The 21,023-nt window shown below is 36.4% G+C and overlaps 1 protein-coding gene across 1 annotated transcript in view; it reads left to right on the top strand.

Annotated features, from left to right (window-relative positions):
* Positions 1 to 3,912, top strand: part of LOC110441471 (probable flavin-containing monoamine oxidase A) — a 31,029-nt gene extending 27,117 nt beyond the window's left edge. Inside the window, exons 10-11 of the mRNA XM_021484623.1 lie at positions 2,083 to 2,267; positions 2,897 to 3,912. Coding sequence (XP_021340298.1) covers positions 2,083 to 2,267; positions 2,897 to 3,170 — 459 coding nt within the window. The 3' untranslated portion in view covers positions 3,171 to 3,912. The remainder of the gene's footprint in view (positions 1 to 2,082; positions 2,268 to 2,896) is intronic.
* Positions 3,913 to 21,023: the final 17,111 nt, after the last annotated feature.

The following is a 21,023-nucleotide window of genomic DNA, read 5'->3' as shown; positions in this document are numbered from 1 at the left end:
TATATCACTGATATTTAATAATATGTATATACGTTTGTGAACTTGTATGAACGTCACGATTGTTGTCATTTTGTAAGAAATGTATTATTCATGTACTATCATTGTATCATGCTCTCCAATTTGGAGGAAATAAAGATGATATATCAGAAGAACAGCTTGGGATCGGAACTCTAAATATTAATTATATTTTGCACTTATTAGCAGCTATTGATTATCTGATTAGTTATCAGACATTGATTTACCTGTGCAATTTACCTGTACACTTTACTGCAATAGACTATAACCCACTATCATCACAACTGACCACCTATGTAAACATGTGATTTTAAGCAGAGTTGGTATTCGGGGAAGACCCCGGCCCATGTGTAGTCGCGAGAGGACAACTTCCTCTCTGCGATATGATATACCTGTTGCAAATGAACCTGCATTAGGTTAAATTGCAAATTACCCTTCGGAGCATTAATTTTATATAATTTGCTATGAAAGATTTAAAATCATATTATGGCAGTTTAGTACCTATCGTTTGTAGTCTCCTTTTCTGACATGACCGGGTTTACAGACTGAGATAAATCATGTGGCAGAACACTACACTCCTGTTAATACGAAGGGCGATGATCCGACTTTTTAATGTTTGTAGTAGTGACAACGAAACAGAACAGTATATATTTTTGTTTTCATTCTTTTCAATTTCATCAAATTACAACCCAACTGCAATTGCTTTAACTGTAAAATGTAAGAATTGGAGACCAAACGACAGGTTGTCAACAAAACATACTGCAGCAAGTTCCTCTTCGACCCTAGATCTATCGGTATATACAATTGTATGTAAAAGAAATTGTGGGATGAATTGAACGGAAGAATGCGAGATATTTCGAAACCAAAGTCAAACTTTGAATCAATGAGCGACGTAAACTAGCAGTAGGTCACGGTCTGCTTATCAATCTGTCTGGACATTAGATACAATGAGAATATTTAGAGCTTTAGAGCATTTTTCTTTCAAATATTTTTTATGACGTAGAAAAGACAATTTTAGGTCGAAAATAAGAAATGTTATTTGTTGAATAGTTTAACAGAGATTATTGTGTGAGTTTTGGTGGACGCAGATGTGCATACACATATACATAAAGACATTTGTATTTGCCCAGGTTTGAGGTTTGCCCAGGTTTGCACAGGTTTGTTAAGAACATGCTGCAATTCTTTCTATATTACTCACATGTTTTGATTGGTCACAAATTAGAAAACCATCAGTTGGCGACCCTAGTAGTTTTTTATGCTACTGATTTTGAATGCAAAAGATGACAGAAAGTATACTCCCTTAGGGTATACCCTTTGAGTGAGTAGAATTAAAACCCTTGTCATATGTGGGAACGGAGCAGCTAAAAATAATAAACAATAAATATGCGTTATTCAGGCCGATATGTTTGATGGTCAGATACTTATGTTACAACATTTTTGAAAGACGTAGAAATAGGCTTTTAGAAAATCCAAAGTTGTACTTGATCCAGTGAAGTCATTGCGTATATATTGTTTTTATTAAGTGTATCGAGTACGAAGTATATGAAAAATGGACATAGCTTTGTTAAAAGTAATAGTGGTGTTTAAATTATTTAGTGACCCGTACATACATGTACATATTGGTAAATTGTTTGTAAAAAGTAAGTCACATTTTTGAATTCACAAAAAATTAAACTTACAATGACACTGTAACTTTGTTAACGAAACCCTTAATACACTTTATTGTTCCCAACAACTAACAAAAAAGTTATAGTTACTGTCTGTCAGTTGAAAAAAATACTTTTGTGGCCCGGATGTTAGCACACATGTGTTCTTTATTGTTGGAGGAAACCGGAGTACCCGGAACGAAACCTTTAATTATTCGAATATATACAGTACAAACGAAATCGTACCTGCTCACACTCGTACTTTTACCCTCGTCAAGGGCTCTTCAGGTTCAAAATTATAATACATCATACTGTTACGTACTGATATTATGCATCATAATCCTAATGCTTAGAATAGGCAATTGGTTTGTTCCCAATTTCATTGAATCCTCCTCTGTTATACCCGACCCTCCTGTTGCAGGCTCACACAAGGAAAAACGCGGTTTTAAAGTCATTGACAGATTTCTTCGGGTCGCAAGCGGAAACCTGCCTGGATTACTTTGAAAAGGACTGGAGTGAAGAGCTATTCATAGAAGGCGCTTTAGCAGGAGTCAGTACAGGAGCAATGCGAAACTTTGCTGCTGGTCTCCGGGAACCGCAGGGGAGGTAACTATCGTCTTGTATTTGTGTTTGCATAACAGAAACCTCTGGGAAGGTCCCATCAAAGTGTGATTAAATAAAACCGTAGGGAGACAGATTGTGTTGTAAAGGTGTCGCTGTACAAGACCTCTAGAGGGAGGGGATTGGGCTTATTTTACTACATGTTGAAGTTTCGATATAAGGGAACACCAGGGGAGACTAGTCATAGTGATATCGAGATGTCTGTGTATGGGAACCTTGGGGGAGGCAATATGTCGTCAAAACACACTCAGAGAAAATCAGGGAATAAGTTAATTAATATTGTGTTGCCTCTTTTGTTTTGATTTGGATTTAACGTTTATTATTTAACTTGAAACCTGCAGGTGTATTTGGTTTCTCAAATAGTGATGTATTCGCAGTACATGTTTCTCTTTCTCAAATTACTTCAACCTGGATATAAAACACTATTATGGTAAACAGCATGCTATAAAATGTTGACATTCTTAGCTAGCATAACGGGCAGATTGATTATATAATCACTTATTAATATAACAAATTGACAAAGAAATTACCTTTTAATTACGAAATTAATTTAATCAAAATGAAGGTATAAGCATGTGGAATCATTATTTTTATTTTTTATATTCTGCTCTCAGACTACACTTTGCCGGCGCTGATGGCGCCATAGAATGGGATGGGTACATGTCCGGCGGGGTCCAGGCCGGTATACGTGCAGCAACGGAAATATTACATCAACTCCGGCCTGGCTCCGTCTCCAGTGGAGAACTGTTCGGAACAGCTTACAGTCCTTCATACAAAGCACCACAACATCTAAGAAGAAAAGTGGAACAATCTTACATGACTAGAGGTTTGAGCTTCGCCATTTTAGTAGGCGTCATTTCGCTGCTGTATGGAAGTTTGTATCGTTAATTTGATATGATTATTACTTTTACTAAACCACCAACTAAACAGTTGTTTTGGTGGTAAGCTGCATTATTCCATTCAGACAGTTTAACAGCATCTCAAACATTTCACATGGTTTATTTTTTTCTTAATGACATCAATTATAACTATGCATACCAGATAGAGTAGTGTTGCCATGTCCAGGTTACAACATTTCAGTAAGATGTTAAAGTTGCACTTGAGTGCCCCAGTCATCTGCTGACAAAGTTGAAAACGTCTCTGTGTGATTTTATCCTCTTTGAAGATGTTAAACCCTGAATAATTCAGAAAACGTATTGTGTGTTCGCATATGTATAAGTTGGAATAATGTTTTTAACGCTTTTGTATTTCATTGTTATAATAGATCATTTTGATTGAAAATCGATATTGTACATGATCTGTAGTAAGTGTTATTGATCACGTAGTAATTCATGACGTCATTAATGTCCAAAATGTAAACCGTTTCCGTAGGAAATGAGGTAAAATGCAAAACTAATGTAATTAGATTATACAAACCAAACAAAACAGGAGCGTAGAGAGTTGAAATCAGTGAGTCTCTGGATTATTTAAGTCTCTGTATCCGTATCTTTGTCATTCTCAACCAGTTCATGTCGCCGACAGATAACGTAATATAATTTACAGAGTGTTAATATTAATGTGTATTCTTTCACATTGTTTTTACGCTTGTGCTTAAATTGTTTTTGAAGTTACAATAAATCAGTTTAATCATCTTTTTGTCAACAATTTCTTTTCATGTATTTTATTCATCAAAAATACATTCTGAGTTGTTGTTAAACAGAAAACTAAAGATATAATTACAAACTTGTCGACGTTTAACTAACAGTCTGTTATGTACTACTTGAGTTAAAATTCCTCCTTTTGGTATAATGCATATACGTGACGACAAAATGAAACACCATGACATGCATGTCAACAAGAACATAAGAACAAACACATGATGCCAGATTGCGATGGTGGTTTACTTACCTATCACAGGGCTTCTTCTAGTCTATCCTGCAAACTAACAATCACACGTACTTACCCCATGAGTATATGTCTATATGGTTCCATTTGTCTTACCTCATTGTAAGTCGATTTTGTATTTTTATTGCAGAAATTATGTATCAGTATCAGCTTTAAAGAGATAACAAGTAAATAGACTCTACAAAAACAATGTAATAGTTACTCTTATTTTTGCTAATGGATCAAAGGCGGAAGTGAATTATGAAATGGTTGTTTAGAAATAATACATACCAATATCAATATCCAGGGTAGCATACCTTTTTTCTTATTCTTGTGAACATTATTATTAAATACATAACGGCATCAACACCGGGGAGGTCATACAGGTTAATTAATGGTCGACAAAAACAAATGCAAAATACAAAAATGACACAACTAAAAAGTTTAAAAAAAACTTGATTAGAAATGGTTCTGGGGACTCATGCTATTTTGAAAAGACCAACTCCTTTCAGATTGTTTGAACTTGTAGGGACAGTAGTTGTTTCGAAATGAGATTCAAGACATGTAACGTTATCATACAAATGTTCTCGAGTTTGCTGAGAGTCGACAAAATATATTAACTGTTTAACTGTTAATATGTTTTTGAATGCTATGTTTTCAGGCTGGTTTATGCGTTTCAATCAATAACAACGGGTTATGTATGAATGACCCATCCGGACACGGCTAAGGACAAACCTTGTTCCGGCGCCTTTCTTTGTAGTTGGGTGCTATTCACTTAATAATGATTTGAAGAATGTAATTTACTGTCTATGTATTGATTCCAGGGATTTTGCCAATGTGATCCTCAAAACATTGTTATAATTGCTTTAAAGTCAGTCAAATGAAATTTACAATCCACACGTGGTAGCAATAAAGCTGCTTTCGCGGTTTGCATTACCCAATACTCCCACATCGCCGGAAATCCAGCAAAATATGAGGTAATATTATGCAATAATGTTAATGTATTTCAAATTAAAATATTTTTTTACAATTTCTTTTGTGAAGGCTAGTTGTCATAGTGAATACATAAGGATAAATAAGCTGTATTTACTGGATGTTTTCACAATGAAACGGAAAAATTCCTCCGTCCTTTTCCTTTTTTACAACACACATGAGAGCACCATTTGTACACTTGAGTCCATCTCTAATGATTATCATACATTACTGGGACTAAGTTGGGTGTACAGAATGAAAATGGCTTCTGAAAGTGCAGAAAGGCAAACGGCTCAGGCAATATCAAAATAAAATAAAAAACAAAATAAGGGAAATGAAGACTTTTGATATACAGGTTTATATGATTTCTCGGAACAGTTTCATGTAAAATTTTAAAATACGTGTGTCATATCACTAAAATCGCATTTGTCGTTTGTAAAAATGTTCATGTACGAACAAGCTATCGAAAACATTAATCCCTGTTTTCAAATTAAAGTAGCTTGTAGCTTTAGTATGAACAGAATAAAGTCTTACATGATGATTTTGGACTGTAGTGGTAGAGAATACCCGACTCCGATGGACCATAGGAACTACTTTCCTTTCCATCCTTCTGTAACCGCAGTATATTCCTATAAGGTGAACATTGGTTCAAGATTTATTCGATATGTCAACATAAAATATCATCTTAGCCAAAATGTATTGGTATTAAAACATGGTGAAACACTACAAAATGGAAATATAAATACCGTCCTGACTTCACGATTACAATGAGTAACTGCTATCACAATGTGCATGATATAACGACAATGTGTTATGACACTTGGCAAATAGTTACAGGTGCTTTATTTTCAAATTTGCTCTGGCATTTGACTCAGTGAAATGAAAATGAGGCATTGTCAGGATGTTGGGCAATTAGTAGAATTTCAAACTGTATTGTGCCTGTCTTCTTTAATCTGAAAACAATTATAAGAACATGCATAACACAAGTGGAACATACGAAGATAGATATTGTATATGTTCTATGCTTCCATATTTGTATATCCTATACAGTTAATCCATTCATGATCTGCATACAGCTTACCGCAGGCTTCCATTACACCATAGTGCGAGTACAAGACGTCAGAAACAGTAGTGTTGTGATGAATCCTGGTAACTCCCCGAGAATGCGAATCAATACTGAATATACTGTCACCTATAATGGGACACATTTCGATACATTAACAAATATAATCATTATGTTAAGCTTGCCTGTTTCATGCATCGCTAAGTTTTACGCGGTATCCTTAAAACACGTAGTAATTTGCTGAAATTGCTTATTCCTGAATAACGAAGAATAAAAAATGAATACGCATAGAAAGAGCAAAAAGAAAACAGAGGTCTAATGGGCATGCATCGTTCACCTGATATTGATCTTGTAACCTTAAAATAAAGCTACAGGCGAAATATTATCTATGACTCTTTGTTATTCAAACGAACCTGCAGAGTATTTAAATACATTTTACCCGAGTGACCTTGACAGTCTTATCAGGTAATTCATTTGAAGAAACTTCTTCCCAGCTGGCGACTGGCCAAATATTATCCCCTTATAACTTTTGAGGTGATTGTTTTTAACACAATAGATCCCCGTGACCATGAAAATCTTACATTTATTTGAACAAACTTGCCATCTCTTTATCTATGCATGTTACTGGACAAATATAAACACCACTGGTCTTTGGATTATTCATAATTTGTTTGAAGCCTTTAACACATTTGACCAAAGTGACCTTGTAAGTGGCTTAAGGTCATTCATTACAAAACATGGTAGCCATTCATCCCAGCATGCTATTGCCAAATATCATTATCTTGGGTCTTTTGGCTATTGAGACACGGATGCTTAAACAGCTCCTTATCTTTGACGATTGTGACCTTGAAAGTCATCCCAGCATGCTACTGACAAAATATCATCTCCCATTTACATCTAGAATATTAAGAATTTTTTTTAACACATTTAACATCTGTGATCTGTGAAAGTCATAGTCGTTCATTTGAACAAGTTTTTACTTCATCCCAGCAGCAAGCTATTTGCAGATTTTGTAGAGAGTTGGACCCATGTGACCTTGAAAATGCAACAATGTCATTTATTTGAACAAACCTGGTACATGTTTCTGTAGCACGTCATCCCATTATGCTACTGGTAAATGACCACGAGCCCGGGCCTTTTAATTGAGAAAGTAGTTTAAAGAAAAATAGTTGAAGCTGGACGAAAGACGGGCAACGATATAACACTATGCCCTTTGGAACAGCTGGACTAACAATAGTAATTATGCTTGGTTCGTCATAGGTCAAAATAACTGTTGTTCAAAATAGAATGTTTTTGCCCAAATCAGACTTCGGACAACACGCCCTGGACCAGGTAAGTTAACACACAGATAGTAAGAAATTTGCGTCCGTTTTCAAACGTTTAAAATGTCAAATGTCACTGTTAACTGTATTACTTTTGGACGTTTTCTGTATTTATTTTCCATCTCAATGATAACAGATCTTTCACAGCAACCGTGGCACGAACTTTCACTTAGCCGGACGCCGCTGGCTTTAAATGTAAACATTCCGATATAGCTGGATGATTTCCAAAAATCTATCTCTGAATCTCCATTGTAACTAACTCGTTTTATGATGTTGTGAAAATACCAATAAATTTCACTGAAAAATAGAGCAAAATATACAAAAGTACGTATTTCAAACTGAAACCCTATCATAAATACAACCAAAAATTTAAAATCACTAGGAATAAAAATAAAGCTGAAATCCTAACTCACTTCCGTTCTGTATCTAGAACCAGTTCTGTTCCAACGCTTGTTCCAGGAACTACAAATTCAGCGGCAGAATTATTTAATCACAGAGATGCTATGTCATTGTCCAAATAGCCAAACAAAAGCTGATCTTCTGAATCCAGGGCCGGATACCTCAACACGCTAGCTGTAAACAATAATGAAGAGATGACTAGGACAAGATGCCCATGCCATCATTGTTGTTAAGATGCGACAAAAGCAAATAGTACATTTAATTCCATATAATTCCAAATACGTCTTTTTGAAAAAAAAATCTTTACGAAATGTTATCATACATATAATAACAAAACCATATGATTTAGTGAAATTAACATCCTCTCAAGGGAGAAATGGGTGACAAAGGCATAATGAAAAGTTAAAACTTTAATTAAGCACCTTGTGATCTTTTCATGAAAAGATAAGGTTTCATTTTCAGAATATGTGGATTTGAAGAATCTTGTTAAAACTTTAGTAAATCTAACCAATTTGGCTCCTGTCCTTCTGGCCCTTTGAAGCGCGTCAGGGTCTTAATATTGACAGCATCAAACTGCAATAACATGATGAATATTGAGTCGTTGTCACTTAAAACAAAGAAACTATACCCAAAAGTGTCGCTTCTCTATTTAAACTATAATTATTACACCGTCCTCAGTCGGACAACGGGTGAAGCAGTGGTATTAAAATTCACAATTTTGATAAAAGCCCCATTATGGCCTTTCCATTCTTTGGGTCTGAAGAAGCGCATTGTTAAAAATGACAAACCCAAATGGGTGCATCACGTTCTTAATGTTTTCATAATGTCAAATTGTAATCTTATGACAATTATCCCGTCCAAGTTTAATTTCTCTCCTTCTTAAATAAAGCAAATATACCTAAAATTATATTTTTATGTGAACTATAGTACATTTTATCTCCTCTTCGTGGAAGAAAAGGTGACCCAGGGCTAGTACAGTTTTAAATTTTGATAAAGCTACGTTTAATATCCTTCCAAGAAAAGCATTTGACTCGAGCATATCTTGGTCTGAAGATTTGCTGAATATTTTGCCAATCTGGTCATGGTCTTCATCTTCATTATATCGAATTATGTCGGTAAAGCAAAGGGTTTCAATGGGAAAAAATAAATGTTGATAATCCTTGTCTTGTTTCTGTTAGGAAGAAATCTGGAACAACTTGAGAAATGAATAAGGAAATATACGAATGTTATATAATGCAAGCCGAAAATGTTGTTATAGTCTAAAAAAGCTAAAAATAATTACACGACAATATTTTCAGTAGAAATGCAAGTTATATACATAGCTGATTTTATGTCGCGACACATAAATCCTGCATTAGACTGTTTGATAAGTGGTGTTAAAAGGTTGCTACAAACATAGCCCCTTGGGTGCCGCTCCCCCCTTCTTGGTGCCTCCAGTGTTTTGAAGTTTCTGATTGGCCGACACCCCACGCTACAATCTGATTGGCTGTAGGCCTCTTTCTTCATATTTAAGAAAATTTTCAAAGGCGCCATTTTTTGGCAGCATCTTTTTAGAAATTTATACCAAATTTTCTTTATTGAAAAAGTGTTAATTGAGTTTTTCGAAAATAATATCTTAAAAGTTGTCGTCCGGAACATTTGATCCGTGAAAATCCAGCGTTTAGATTGCCGTTGACCGTGACCTGGATTCGAGCATAGACAGCTGATAGATGTAAACAAAAAGGCAGCGTCGACCAGCATCGCTCCTGAAGCAGGAAAGTTGAGCAGGCCGTACGGACGATGATATGAGGACATTTTTCCTGACTGGCATCCAATCTTAAGTATAACTTTTGTGATTTGCTTGGTTAGCAATTTTATGATGGCAGTTCCCCAGCCCCGTTGTTTAATCATTGGGCATAGTTTTGTCAGACGGTTACAACATAGTGTAAACAGTGACATTTCGCTATCTCCTTCATTTGACTTGAGACAATGTGACATTCAGATGTTTGGGTACTCGGGGGGTACAGTACCAAAGTTACGAGGAAGTGAAAAGTTATGGACGGACATCAGACAGTGGCAGCCTCATATTGTGATACTGCAAGTGGGAGGTAACGATCTATGTGCAAGGGATCGCTCGTGTGAGCAAATAGCACGGGACATTGTGAATTTTGCCCGTCAACTTCGTCATTGTCTGGGGATTGTGCTGGTTTTTGTTTGTGACATTTTTAAACGTCCCCAGCCACGGGGGATTTCACCAAATGTGTATGCATCTCGTAGAACAGAAACAAACAGTTTGTTACGGGACTGGGTGCCACAACATGACAGACTAGTGTTTTGGGGTCACAGACGATTACATGATAGCCCTAGACGATTATTTCTACACGACCAGTGTCATCTCAACCAGGAGGGAACTAAAAAAAATTACAGAAGCATTCGACTAGCTGTGAAGCATGCATGTTCAATGTATTCACCAACTGGTGGTTTTTTTTTATGATGCTATGTACATTTCATCTTCTTAAGGGGAGGTATTCTAGTACTTGTATGGCAAATTTATTTATAATAATTGCCTATTCTACATGCATCATTGAGATGTTTTAGAACTTCAGTTTATGAGCTTATATACACACTCATGTACATATATATATATGGGATATATACATATAATGCTGAGTACTAGCATGTGTGATCTGAAAATATGGTACAGCCCAGCGCTAGCTGGGTTTTTTGGGGGGAACCTGATCAAAGGCTTTTAACCCCATGGTAAATATATTACATGCAAAGGTATATATGGTTACTGTAAGCACTTGATTCTGTTAATCATGAGTCAACATAATCATACATTATATAACTGTTAATGCACACAATTATATAGAAATTTTTAACAATGATATCAGATGTGTGTAAATTTATCATGGAGTAGATACCTGTACAGCCCAGCGCTAGCTGGTTTTTGGGGAGCCTTGTTGAGGTTTTTAGCCCCATTTTTATTTATATTCCATGCACATTTGAGAAAAAGCTACTGTTCAAACTTTACACCTTTAATAACGAGTCAACATTTACATGTTTATACACATAGCTGTGTGTCTAGGTACAAGCATGTGTAGAGATTTCACTTGATATCAGGTGGTAAATAAGACAGGCAGTATTGACCTGCACAGCCCAGCGCTAGCTGGTTTTTGGGGAACCTTGCTGAGGTTTTTAGCCCCATTTTATATACTGTGCAGTCATATTTGAGAAAAAAGGTATTGTTCGCACTTTATAATACTTTTTAATTATGATTACACATTTTGTACAATGTACATGTACCTGTATATACATGTATACGTATAGGCCTGGTAGATATATCACTTTTGTAGCATGGGTCTGTATATATATATACAGTATATACCTGCTTGCTAGCTGGTTTTAAGGGGACCTTATTAAGGTTTTTAGCCCTGTGTAACTGTCACAACAATTAAAAGAATAACAGCATTCATCAGCTCCTATTTTTATAGAGGATTTGTGCATTTGTCTGCACAAATAATAAATGGATTTAAAAATCTACACAATCACTAGTTCAAATCTGTCCAGTGTTTTATTAAGAGTTCAGATTCAACTTTAATCACCTTCTTTTTCCTTACAGCTAACAGAACCCTACATGGCTTCAAAGTCTAAAAGAGCTCCCAGGAAAAGGAAGGCTCCAGCCTCTGCCTCCCAAGATGATGAGGTGTGTGGTATATCTACACTGGCTGCTGTTACAGAACAAATAACAAAGAATGTGACAGCAGCTGTTCTACAGGAGTTGAGGAGGGTCCCAATTGTGGATGTGCCTGTCACTCCTAAGGGCAAGTGGGGAGATCCCCATCAGCTGCTGCTGGCTCTGAGGAGCAACTACAAGAAGATCTTGTTATGTCTTCCCCAGCACCTATTCTGGTGCCCCAGCTGATGGAAAATGAGACAGGTGCCAGTTATTTAAATATAGCTAATGATATCCATGATTTTCAGCCTGCCAAACCACCACAACTGTCCTGTCGACCTTTATACCAAAAGGTTTCTCCAAAATTGAGGCAAAAAATTTGGAATGGGGAGTTCATTGAACTTTCCCAATTTTTAGAGGAGCCGTCAGATGTTAAATACACGTTACAGCTCGAAAAGGACGGTGGTGTTGGTTTGACCCAGACTAAGAAGTTTTCAAGTATTGAGAGGTGGACAGATGCCTTTAATATTTTTTCATCTGTTTACCGACAAAAATATCCAGAATGCACTGAAGGGCTTGCAACTTACCAACATGTTGTTAGAAATATAGCTCGGGCAGGGGGGAATTGGTTTAGTTATGATTCCAATTTTCGTCGCTTAAAACAGACAGCTATGGATTTAGAATGGGGGGCCCTTGAAAAAGAGCTATATTGTATGGCCATGTCGTCCAACCGTAGTTGGCCCCTTCCTGCGTACCGAAAGAATTCTGGGTTCAATGGACAAAACACTAACAGTAATTTTCGTCCCAACACTGGAACCTGTTTTCGTTTCAACAAGGGAACCCATTGCAGTGGATGCAAATATCAACACGCCTGCACAAAGTGTGATGGGAAGCACCCCGCTTTCAAATGTATGGATAGACAGCAGGCGAAATCATCCTCAGACCCCAAGCAGCCCCATACCTCCAGCAAAACATTTTGATAGAAATAGCTATAACTCCAGCTATAGTCCGATAACAACACCTGTAAATTCTAAAAAACTAAAAACGTTTCTGAGTGGTTATGACAATACAACAAGAGATTATTTGGTAGAAGGTTTCACACAGGGCTTCCTTTTACAATTTCAAGAGGAAAGACATCCTCAAACTAGCCCTAATTTGAAATCAGCTCTAGAAAATCCAGATATTGTTAATAAAAAAAATGCAAAAGAAATAGAGGCGGGTCGTATAAAAGGCCCATATGCTACATTACCTAAGCCAAACTTGAAGCTATCTCCCCTTGGTTTGGTCCCAAAAAGAAACCCTGGGGATTTTCGCTTAATACATCAACTATCTTACCCGCGTAATAGTTCAACTTCAGTAAATGTTGGGATTTCATCAGATTTTTCTACAGTCCAATATGCAGGTATTGAAGAGGCTATCTCTCAATTAAAACTATGTGGTACAGGATCATTCATGGCTAAAACTGATATTAAATCTGCTTTTCGGATTATACCAGTACATTCATCAGACCATAATCTTCTAGGTTTTTCATTTCAAAACTCCCACTTTTATGATACATGTTTACCAATGGGCTGTTCCTCTTCATGTAAAATCTTTGAAACCTTCAGTACAGCACTGGAATGGATAGCAAAACATAAGCTTGGTTGTTCTCATGTTGTTCATATTTTAGATGTTTTTTTCTTCATTGAGAAAACATATGATGCAGCACTTCATTCTCTCCAGACATTCATAGAAATGTGCAATGACATAGGAATTCCAATAGCAAAGGAGAAAACATTTCTACCTGATCAGCGGATGTCATTTGTAGGCATAGAACTAAATAGTGTTACTTCGACTTCGTCCTTACCGGTTGAAAAAATTGAGAAAGCTAGGGAAGTTATCGAATCATTTCTTAACAAGAAAAAGTGCACTCTTAAGGAGCTACAGTCATTAATAGGGCTATTAAATTTTGCTTGCTCTGTTGTAACACCAGGGCGTCCTTTTCTTAGAAGACTCATAAATTTGACAATAGGTGTGAATCAACCTTATCACCATATCAGACTAACCTCGGAGGTAAAAGCTGATTTGTCACTTTGGCTCCAGTTTTTTCAAAACTTCAACAGACGTACAATTTTTCTAGATGAAAAATTTCTGTCCAGTGATATCTTACATCTCTATACAGATGCTTCAACTACCATTGGTTTTCGTGCAGTCTTCAACAATAGATGGTTCTTTGGTAAATTTCCTGAAATGTATCAGCATTACAATATTGCAATTTTAGAATTTTACCCAATATTGTTGTCGGTATATATGTGGGGACATCTTTGGGCAAATCATGCTATTTTGTTTTATACCGATAACGAAGCTATTGTCTCTGTTATCAACAAGCAAACAAGCAAGGAGGATACCCTACTAAAAATGGGTCGTTGTTTGGTTTTGAAATGTTTGAGGCTTAACTTGTCATTTAAAGCCAGGCATATACCGGGTCATAGAAATACAATAGCCGACTCTCTTTCTCGGTTACAGATTCAAAGATTCAAGGCCCTGGCCCCTTGGGCAGATCCTCTGCCAGCTGTAGTTCCAGTTCACCTAGCTCCCAGCAACTTCTTCCAGTCATTGAACAATTATTGATATCATCACTAGCACCATCTACCCAAGCTGTGTATAACAAAGCTTTAAGGGTTTTTCAGGAGTTTGCATTACTTCACAATTTTGAACCATTTAGTGTGAGGGTAACCACTGCTCACATTGCTCTTTTTATAGCACACTTGTTTCACAAAAAGTGTTCTCCCAGAACTATCTCCACCTATCTGTCAGCTATTGGCTACGCACATAAACTACTTAACAATAATGATCCAACTAACTCATTTTTAATTAAAAAAAAAAAGTTGCTTTCCGGAGCCAACCGGTTACAACCATCTTCAGACATGTGCTTGCCCATAACGGTTCACATTTTGAATGATATTGTACATGCAGTCAGTATGACTGCAAAATCAGTATATTCACGAATTTTGTTTCAATCCATGTTTCTTTTCGCTTCTAATGCTTTTGCTCGGGTCGTCGAAATCACCCTTTCGGGATCCCCGGAGAATACTTTACTTCTTTCTGATATTCATGTCGAAAAACTCCCAGATAACAAAGTCCATGTGATTTTTCAACGGTTTAAGCATAATACAAGTAACATTAGACATGAAATTGTTTTTGCCCACGGCCCCACTCGTTCATCTGCTTGCCAAGCATTGCAAGCATACCTAAAAATTAGAGGGCATCAGCAGAGTCAGTTATTTGTCAGAAGTGATAATACTCCAGTCACACGACCTCAATTTGATAACCAGTTACATGATTGTTTGGCATTATTCAAATTAGACATCTCTCGTTATAAAGGTCACAATTTTAGAATTGGTGCAGCATCATCCGCTGCGGAACAGGGATATTCAGATGCAAAAATATGCTCAATGGGTGGAGGGAAATCTTCCGCATTTAGAAAATACATTCGAGCAAATCATATTGCTTAGAAACTGCAGGCATTTTGCTGAAAATCTGCTTGAGCTGGTTTTCACTAGCAACCTGTTTAATCAGTTCAGTTTACAATTATATGGTGGGTTGCGCATCTGAATTTAGCAAAATACTGTTTGCTGCGGTTTTTATCATTTTATCAATTTTGTAGCATGCAATATGTACGCTTTGGCCTGCTTGAGCCGGTCTCAGCATTATGTGCAATATTGAAATGCTTTATTTTTATGTTTTATTTTACTTTTTCATGTTGATTGTTTATACTGGCACCTGTCTCCACCTTGTTTTTTACATGTACCAAGTGCAAAGACATTGTAGTCACTTGTATGTGTATGGATGGACGTATTGCAAGTTATTGAACATTCCAACCAAAGTGTGATTCATAATGGAACTTAACAAGTGAACGATTGATTCATCATTGGACGTTTTCTCATTACGTAATGGCCTGCTTGAGCCGGTCATTTCAAGAGAGTTTGTTTCTACGTTGTGACTACTTTAAAGAAAGGTTGCAAGCCTTGTCCAGCATTACTTCTTATCTTCAAGATTTGCAATACAATGCTACACGTTATATATATGCATATACATGCGAAAAGATAACCCAATAGATTTCAACTTGGTGGTCTATATATATAGACTTTGTGGTTTTGGTTCTATTAATCTCAATAGACATACTATTCTTATATATATATATACATTTATGTATGTATCACATGAGTTGTGACTCAAGTATTTGGTTTTTCTTAAACAATGTTATTATTATACTCTATATATATTTTCTTTATTCAATAACTGTTCCATTCTATTACTGCTTTGGTGGGGAAGTGAACTATAAGAATTCAATATGTTTTCTATTGTTCACTTTGTGGCGTAATTATGTCGAATCCCCACCTAAGGATGTAAATTGACAGTAAACATCATTTTCATAGTTTGTGTCATGATGTCATTATAATAAATTGTCATCTTATGATGGCCTTATTCAATTCTATACATGTGTTGAGTTTTATGTGGAGTAGGCATAAAGGTTAATATGTTTCCGATTGCTGCTTCCCGCCTGACCATACTGGTAGCCATAGAGTCGAGGTCTTCTTGACTCCGCTGCTAATACGACTTTGAAGAAACAGAAATTGATCCGCTACCGCCAAGGAAACATTCATATTTTTCCTTTACTTAGTATTAACAGTTTTGTTTCCTATGCCAAATGTCTGCGGTCCTATAAAGCGTAGGTTTTATAACCTTGTTTTCAGATTTCAGGGTATCTTGCCCTTGAACACATTAAATCAAATGGTGAAATGGAGTCAGTCATCTTTTGTAATTTCCTATATTATCTAAGAGCCTTCGCGGCAAAACTTTAAAGAATATCCTGATTAGTAACAATATCAACACTATTACACAGTATTACTTTACAAGAGATCACAGAAGGATCTTGGCGCCACTAGAACAAATGTTATTGTATAAGAATTGCATAACTATAAGCAAAATAATAAAATTTAGTAATTACATGTGCTGTCAATGACGCATGAATTCTCATTCGGGCAACGGGTCTTTTTAACAAGGGGACCACACATATAAAATGGTGATTACAAAATTGAACTGCTAAATTTAATATAGCAGTCTGGTGGTGATGCATATTTTTCCAAAAATCCAATATCAATATGGATAAGTAGGGACCATTGGGAACCTTCACGTAAAAGTTGATAAAGACCCCTGCAGACTTTGGCTTTACTTCTGAACGATAGCCCAGGTGAGGAAGACAATGGGTTCTGACCCGGGGCCGGAACATACCACAGTCCTTAACATGGTAGTTGTTATTCCTGCTTAACGTTCAGCATTGAGGGGAATGGCAACAACTGGTTTACTCGTTTTCAGTATAATGTGACCGGGCCGAATGATGTGCAGGGTTTGGCATTTGGCATGGTACAGTTGTGGGATCGCACAACGTTACACGATGTGCGGTGTGCGCACGATGCATGCACGGTGTGTGAACGATGTGTGCTCGATGTGCGAACGATACAAATCTGGAGGATCATTACTTGCGAACATTTGTGCGGACGATCGTAGTTCGATAACGATCGTGGTTGGTGTAGATTGAGAAATGACTTTACAATATATACGGTTTCGTGAGAAAAAAAAAAGTTGATTTTGTAAGTATGTTTCTTTATTCTAGCTCATCTTTAAGCTTATTTTTTCATCTATACTTTCTTAAATTTAAACGACCTCAATCGCCACATGTAAAATTACAACAAATATGGAGTTGATCCCATATACAGGTAAACATACCCACTTTGTACGTACCTAGACCGTAGATTTCCTCACCGGTGACAATTACGTAAATCGTCGAAGTGTGAAAATCCAGGTGAAGGGGATCTATAGATCAAACCGAATGCAACTTACAAATACTAAATTCCACTTGTGTTTTCATAATAGTCATACGGTATCATATATTAGCTCCCTGTGTCAGGCACAGGCTAGGTAAAACTCCGGTCACTCATCAAATTGTTATTTATCTGTAGCCAAACCCATTCTTGACAGTCTTACGGTCACTCTAATATTGTGTAACACGCATTTTAAAGCTTTACATAATCTTAGTTATTCTGATGAGAAAATAATATATAAAGCGTACATTATTACATACGGGCCTTCCGTATGTTTTTCATTCCGTAATATTGATCAAGAAATTGTACCAAATTGCACAGTTGTGCGAATAGAAGCGCACAACGGGGCGAACAGTTGTGCGCACCATGTCCGGACGTTGTGTGAACAGTGTTTGCACGATGTATGCACAATGAGGGCACGCTAATTTTGGTGCGTTGTGCGGTCACACAACTGTATTTCAGTAAAATATTACTATAAAATCGGCATCAGATCTGCCCTATCACAAGGAGGCACATACACTAACATACCCTGCCTCCTTTACACACACAGACGCACACGCATAAACAACACAAATGGAGGCACATACACTAACATGCCCTGCCCCCTGTACACACACAGATGCACACGCATACACAATATAAATGGAGGCACATACACTAATATGCCCTGCCCCCTGTACACACAGACGCACACGCATACACAACACACAAGGAGGCACATACACTAACATGCCCTGCCTCCTGTACACACACAGACGCATACACAACACACATGGAGGCACATACACTAATATGCCCTGCCTCCTGTACACACACAGACGCACACGCATACACAACACACATGGAGGCACGTCGTTAAATGACCTAAGCTGTTGATAGGATGTCAAACCAAACCAACACTCTTGTTCTTTCAATATTTTACTCTGGCCATGTCTCGATCATCTTGGTTATTCGACCTGGCTCACAATTCAATACGTGTATGTAGAGACCATGAGAAATTTCAAAAATGAAATTTGAAAACAGATCCCTCTTACTTTTTTTGAGAAATAATGAAAAAGTTAATCAGTTAGTGTTTCCGTATTGTTCTATGTCCGATGTAGCCGAATGTGTAACGCATTTGTCATATCTTAATAACATACCTATGTATATATCAATTTTGTTAACAATATGTCGTTACCATTTAATTCGACATATATACTTCTTTTGAATCATGTCAACTTATCTCCCTACACGTGTACAGTACAACTACGTTTTGCAGTTGAGATATCATTTTAATGATATTTTTTAATTGTTTTACCCTCCAATTGGCACTAGTAATTACATCTATTATCTAAACATAAACACATGATGCCGAAACAACAACTATGTGAGATTTTTCGCGTCAGAATAGGGCAAAGCCAGAAAAATGAACTGTTGTTATCGGAAACATTTTACCGAAAATCCGGAAAAGGGTCATCATTTATTTAAAATGCAGGAAGACTGCAACATAAAGTAAGGAGTGCAATACACGTGCAAGACAAGCAATTCTAAACTTAAATGTAATTGTGACATTCCAAAGTGCTTGAAGAACACAACCAATATGTGTTTTTGTAGGAACACAGGTAACGGCATGACGTAGGCAGTAGTAATGAAAATTAAATCCTTTCAAAACTTGCTGGTAATGGTTGTACGAACTTGTGTTACATACGTATAATTTGTTTTAAACTTACATAGATAACGCGAAATAAGCATTTTGGTGAGTATGTATCGTGAAACGCATTTATTAATAGCTATTGCCTTGGATTCGTCTGTATATAATAATCTATTAATAGACACAGGATTCCGATAGAGCTACCTGTGTACAAATACTTGAGGACGCGTTATAACAGTACACGGTGGCCCGCTGTTACGGCACAATTTCTCACCCTGACATTTTTATAAAGGGACTGTTTCCAGCTATGCTAAAATTACATAGGAGCCTGCCCCCTCATAAATTTTGTTTCTGAAGTGCTACGATATTTATGCTGTTGTTTTTACTTTTTTTTCAATCCCTTATACATCCTATGTTGTTACTTTTATTCACTCTTCTTATTTTTTTGATGATTAATTAACCTTATTACAGCATGGGGGTCTGAAAATGGAATATCAGCCTGAAGGTATTTTTCTGAAAAATAATCGTATTTTTGCATTGTATTACTTGGGAAAGGACATTTACTCTCATGTAGTGCTGTAATAATATATTTATCATCCAGAATGGGAGTTAAATCGAACATTTTGTGATTATTTTAATGTAAAATATAGGATTTTTCATTCTTATTATTCTTGTGTACCAAAAATGTTCATAGTATGAAGAAGTGGTGTTATTTAGTCCAAAAAATGTGGTGGAAGGTGGAAAGTATTCATTTCACACAACAAAGTATCCAGTGTGCCCAAAAAGGTGAAGGCTTAAGACACATCCCTGGCGTCCACTTAAAAGCAATGCACCTGATTACAGGTAATTGGTTACGACATTCGTTACAAGCCTACAATAAATCTTTCAGTGCATGTTAGGTCACAAAAGATTCCAAATTCCAATTTATTTCATCGCTCGGCGTGATTGATACATATTTTGTTAACAATCAATTTTGAGATCAATTGTAATTTTTTATGTCACTTTTAAGAATTTGTTCTTGTACATTTTGTTATCATTTTTTATACATTTTATCATCAGATTTTCGTTTTTACATTGCTTTTAGGAGATATTTCATACTCAGTTGTTAATACTCATCTCACAATGAAGAGTAAGCGGAGGTCGCCATCCTATCTTCGCGAAATCTCGTAAATGTAAAGGTACACGAAATGTAAAAATAATAATCTATAATGACTTTTGGATAAACTGACTTAGAGACTAAAGAGAATTTGAAACAGAACGGTATGAAGTTGGAACCACAAGTAGTGGGTTTTTTTAACAATCAATGACCTGTTTTACGAATCCTGTGCACATATAAAATGTTGTCTTTGTTTTAACAATATGAATTAACTTCATCTTATTAGCAATGACCTAAAGCCTTGTACACAGGTTATCATATAAGGAAGAGAGTCTTTGAACGCTCATCATGAAGGTGGTCAACTGAAATAATTTGTGACCTTTTAGAAGTGTCGTACATCTTGTCAAAGAATCAATCGGCCTTCATTTTGGTTTTTTGTCTCTTGGATGACCCTGGCTGCAAAGCTAGAATAGGTTGGTAAAAGAACAGTTTCTCAAAATCCATATGTAATTTGCCCCATTTCTTTCTTCTTCAGTATATACCAAAAACTACACAAAATGCTCTTTTACTGTTTTGGGTTCAGATAAATACTGATATCTCTTGTAATTAAGTGTTCCGCTCTTGGCATTTCTCTACCTATTCAAAAATCTATAGTTCAAGTGTTCCTTTGTCCTGATCATTTGAGTAGGTAACATATTTTCATACAATCCTGTATTCTCAGAAACATTCTTGTGAGACAGAGTGACTGCCATACTAGATTGTACATATATATTTATATTTAAGAAAGTGCTCTCAATAAGCTTCAGATAATGTCTTACGGTCGCTAGAAGGAGCATAATTATCTTAAATTCATGAGCATAACTCTACCGGATAGCTT

The sequence above is a fragment of the Mizuhopecten yessoensis genome, unplaced genomic scaffold (genome assembly GCF_002113885.1).
Source record: "Mizuhopecten yessoensis strain PY_sf001 unplaced genomic scaffold, ASM211388v2 scaffold715981, whole genome shotgun sequence".
In the NCBI taxonomy this organism is placed as follows: Eukaryota; Metazoa; Mollusca; class Bivalvia; order Pectinida; family Pectinidae; genus Mizuhopecten; species Mizuhopecten yessoensis.
This window is presented reverse-complemented; position numbering and strand designations above follow the sequence as displayed.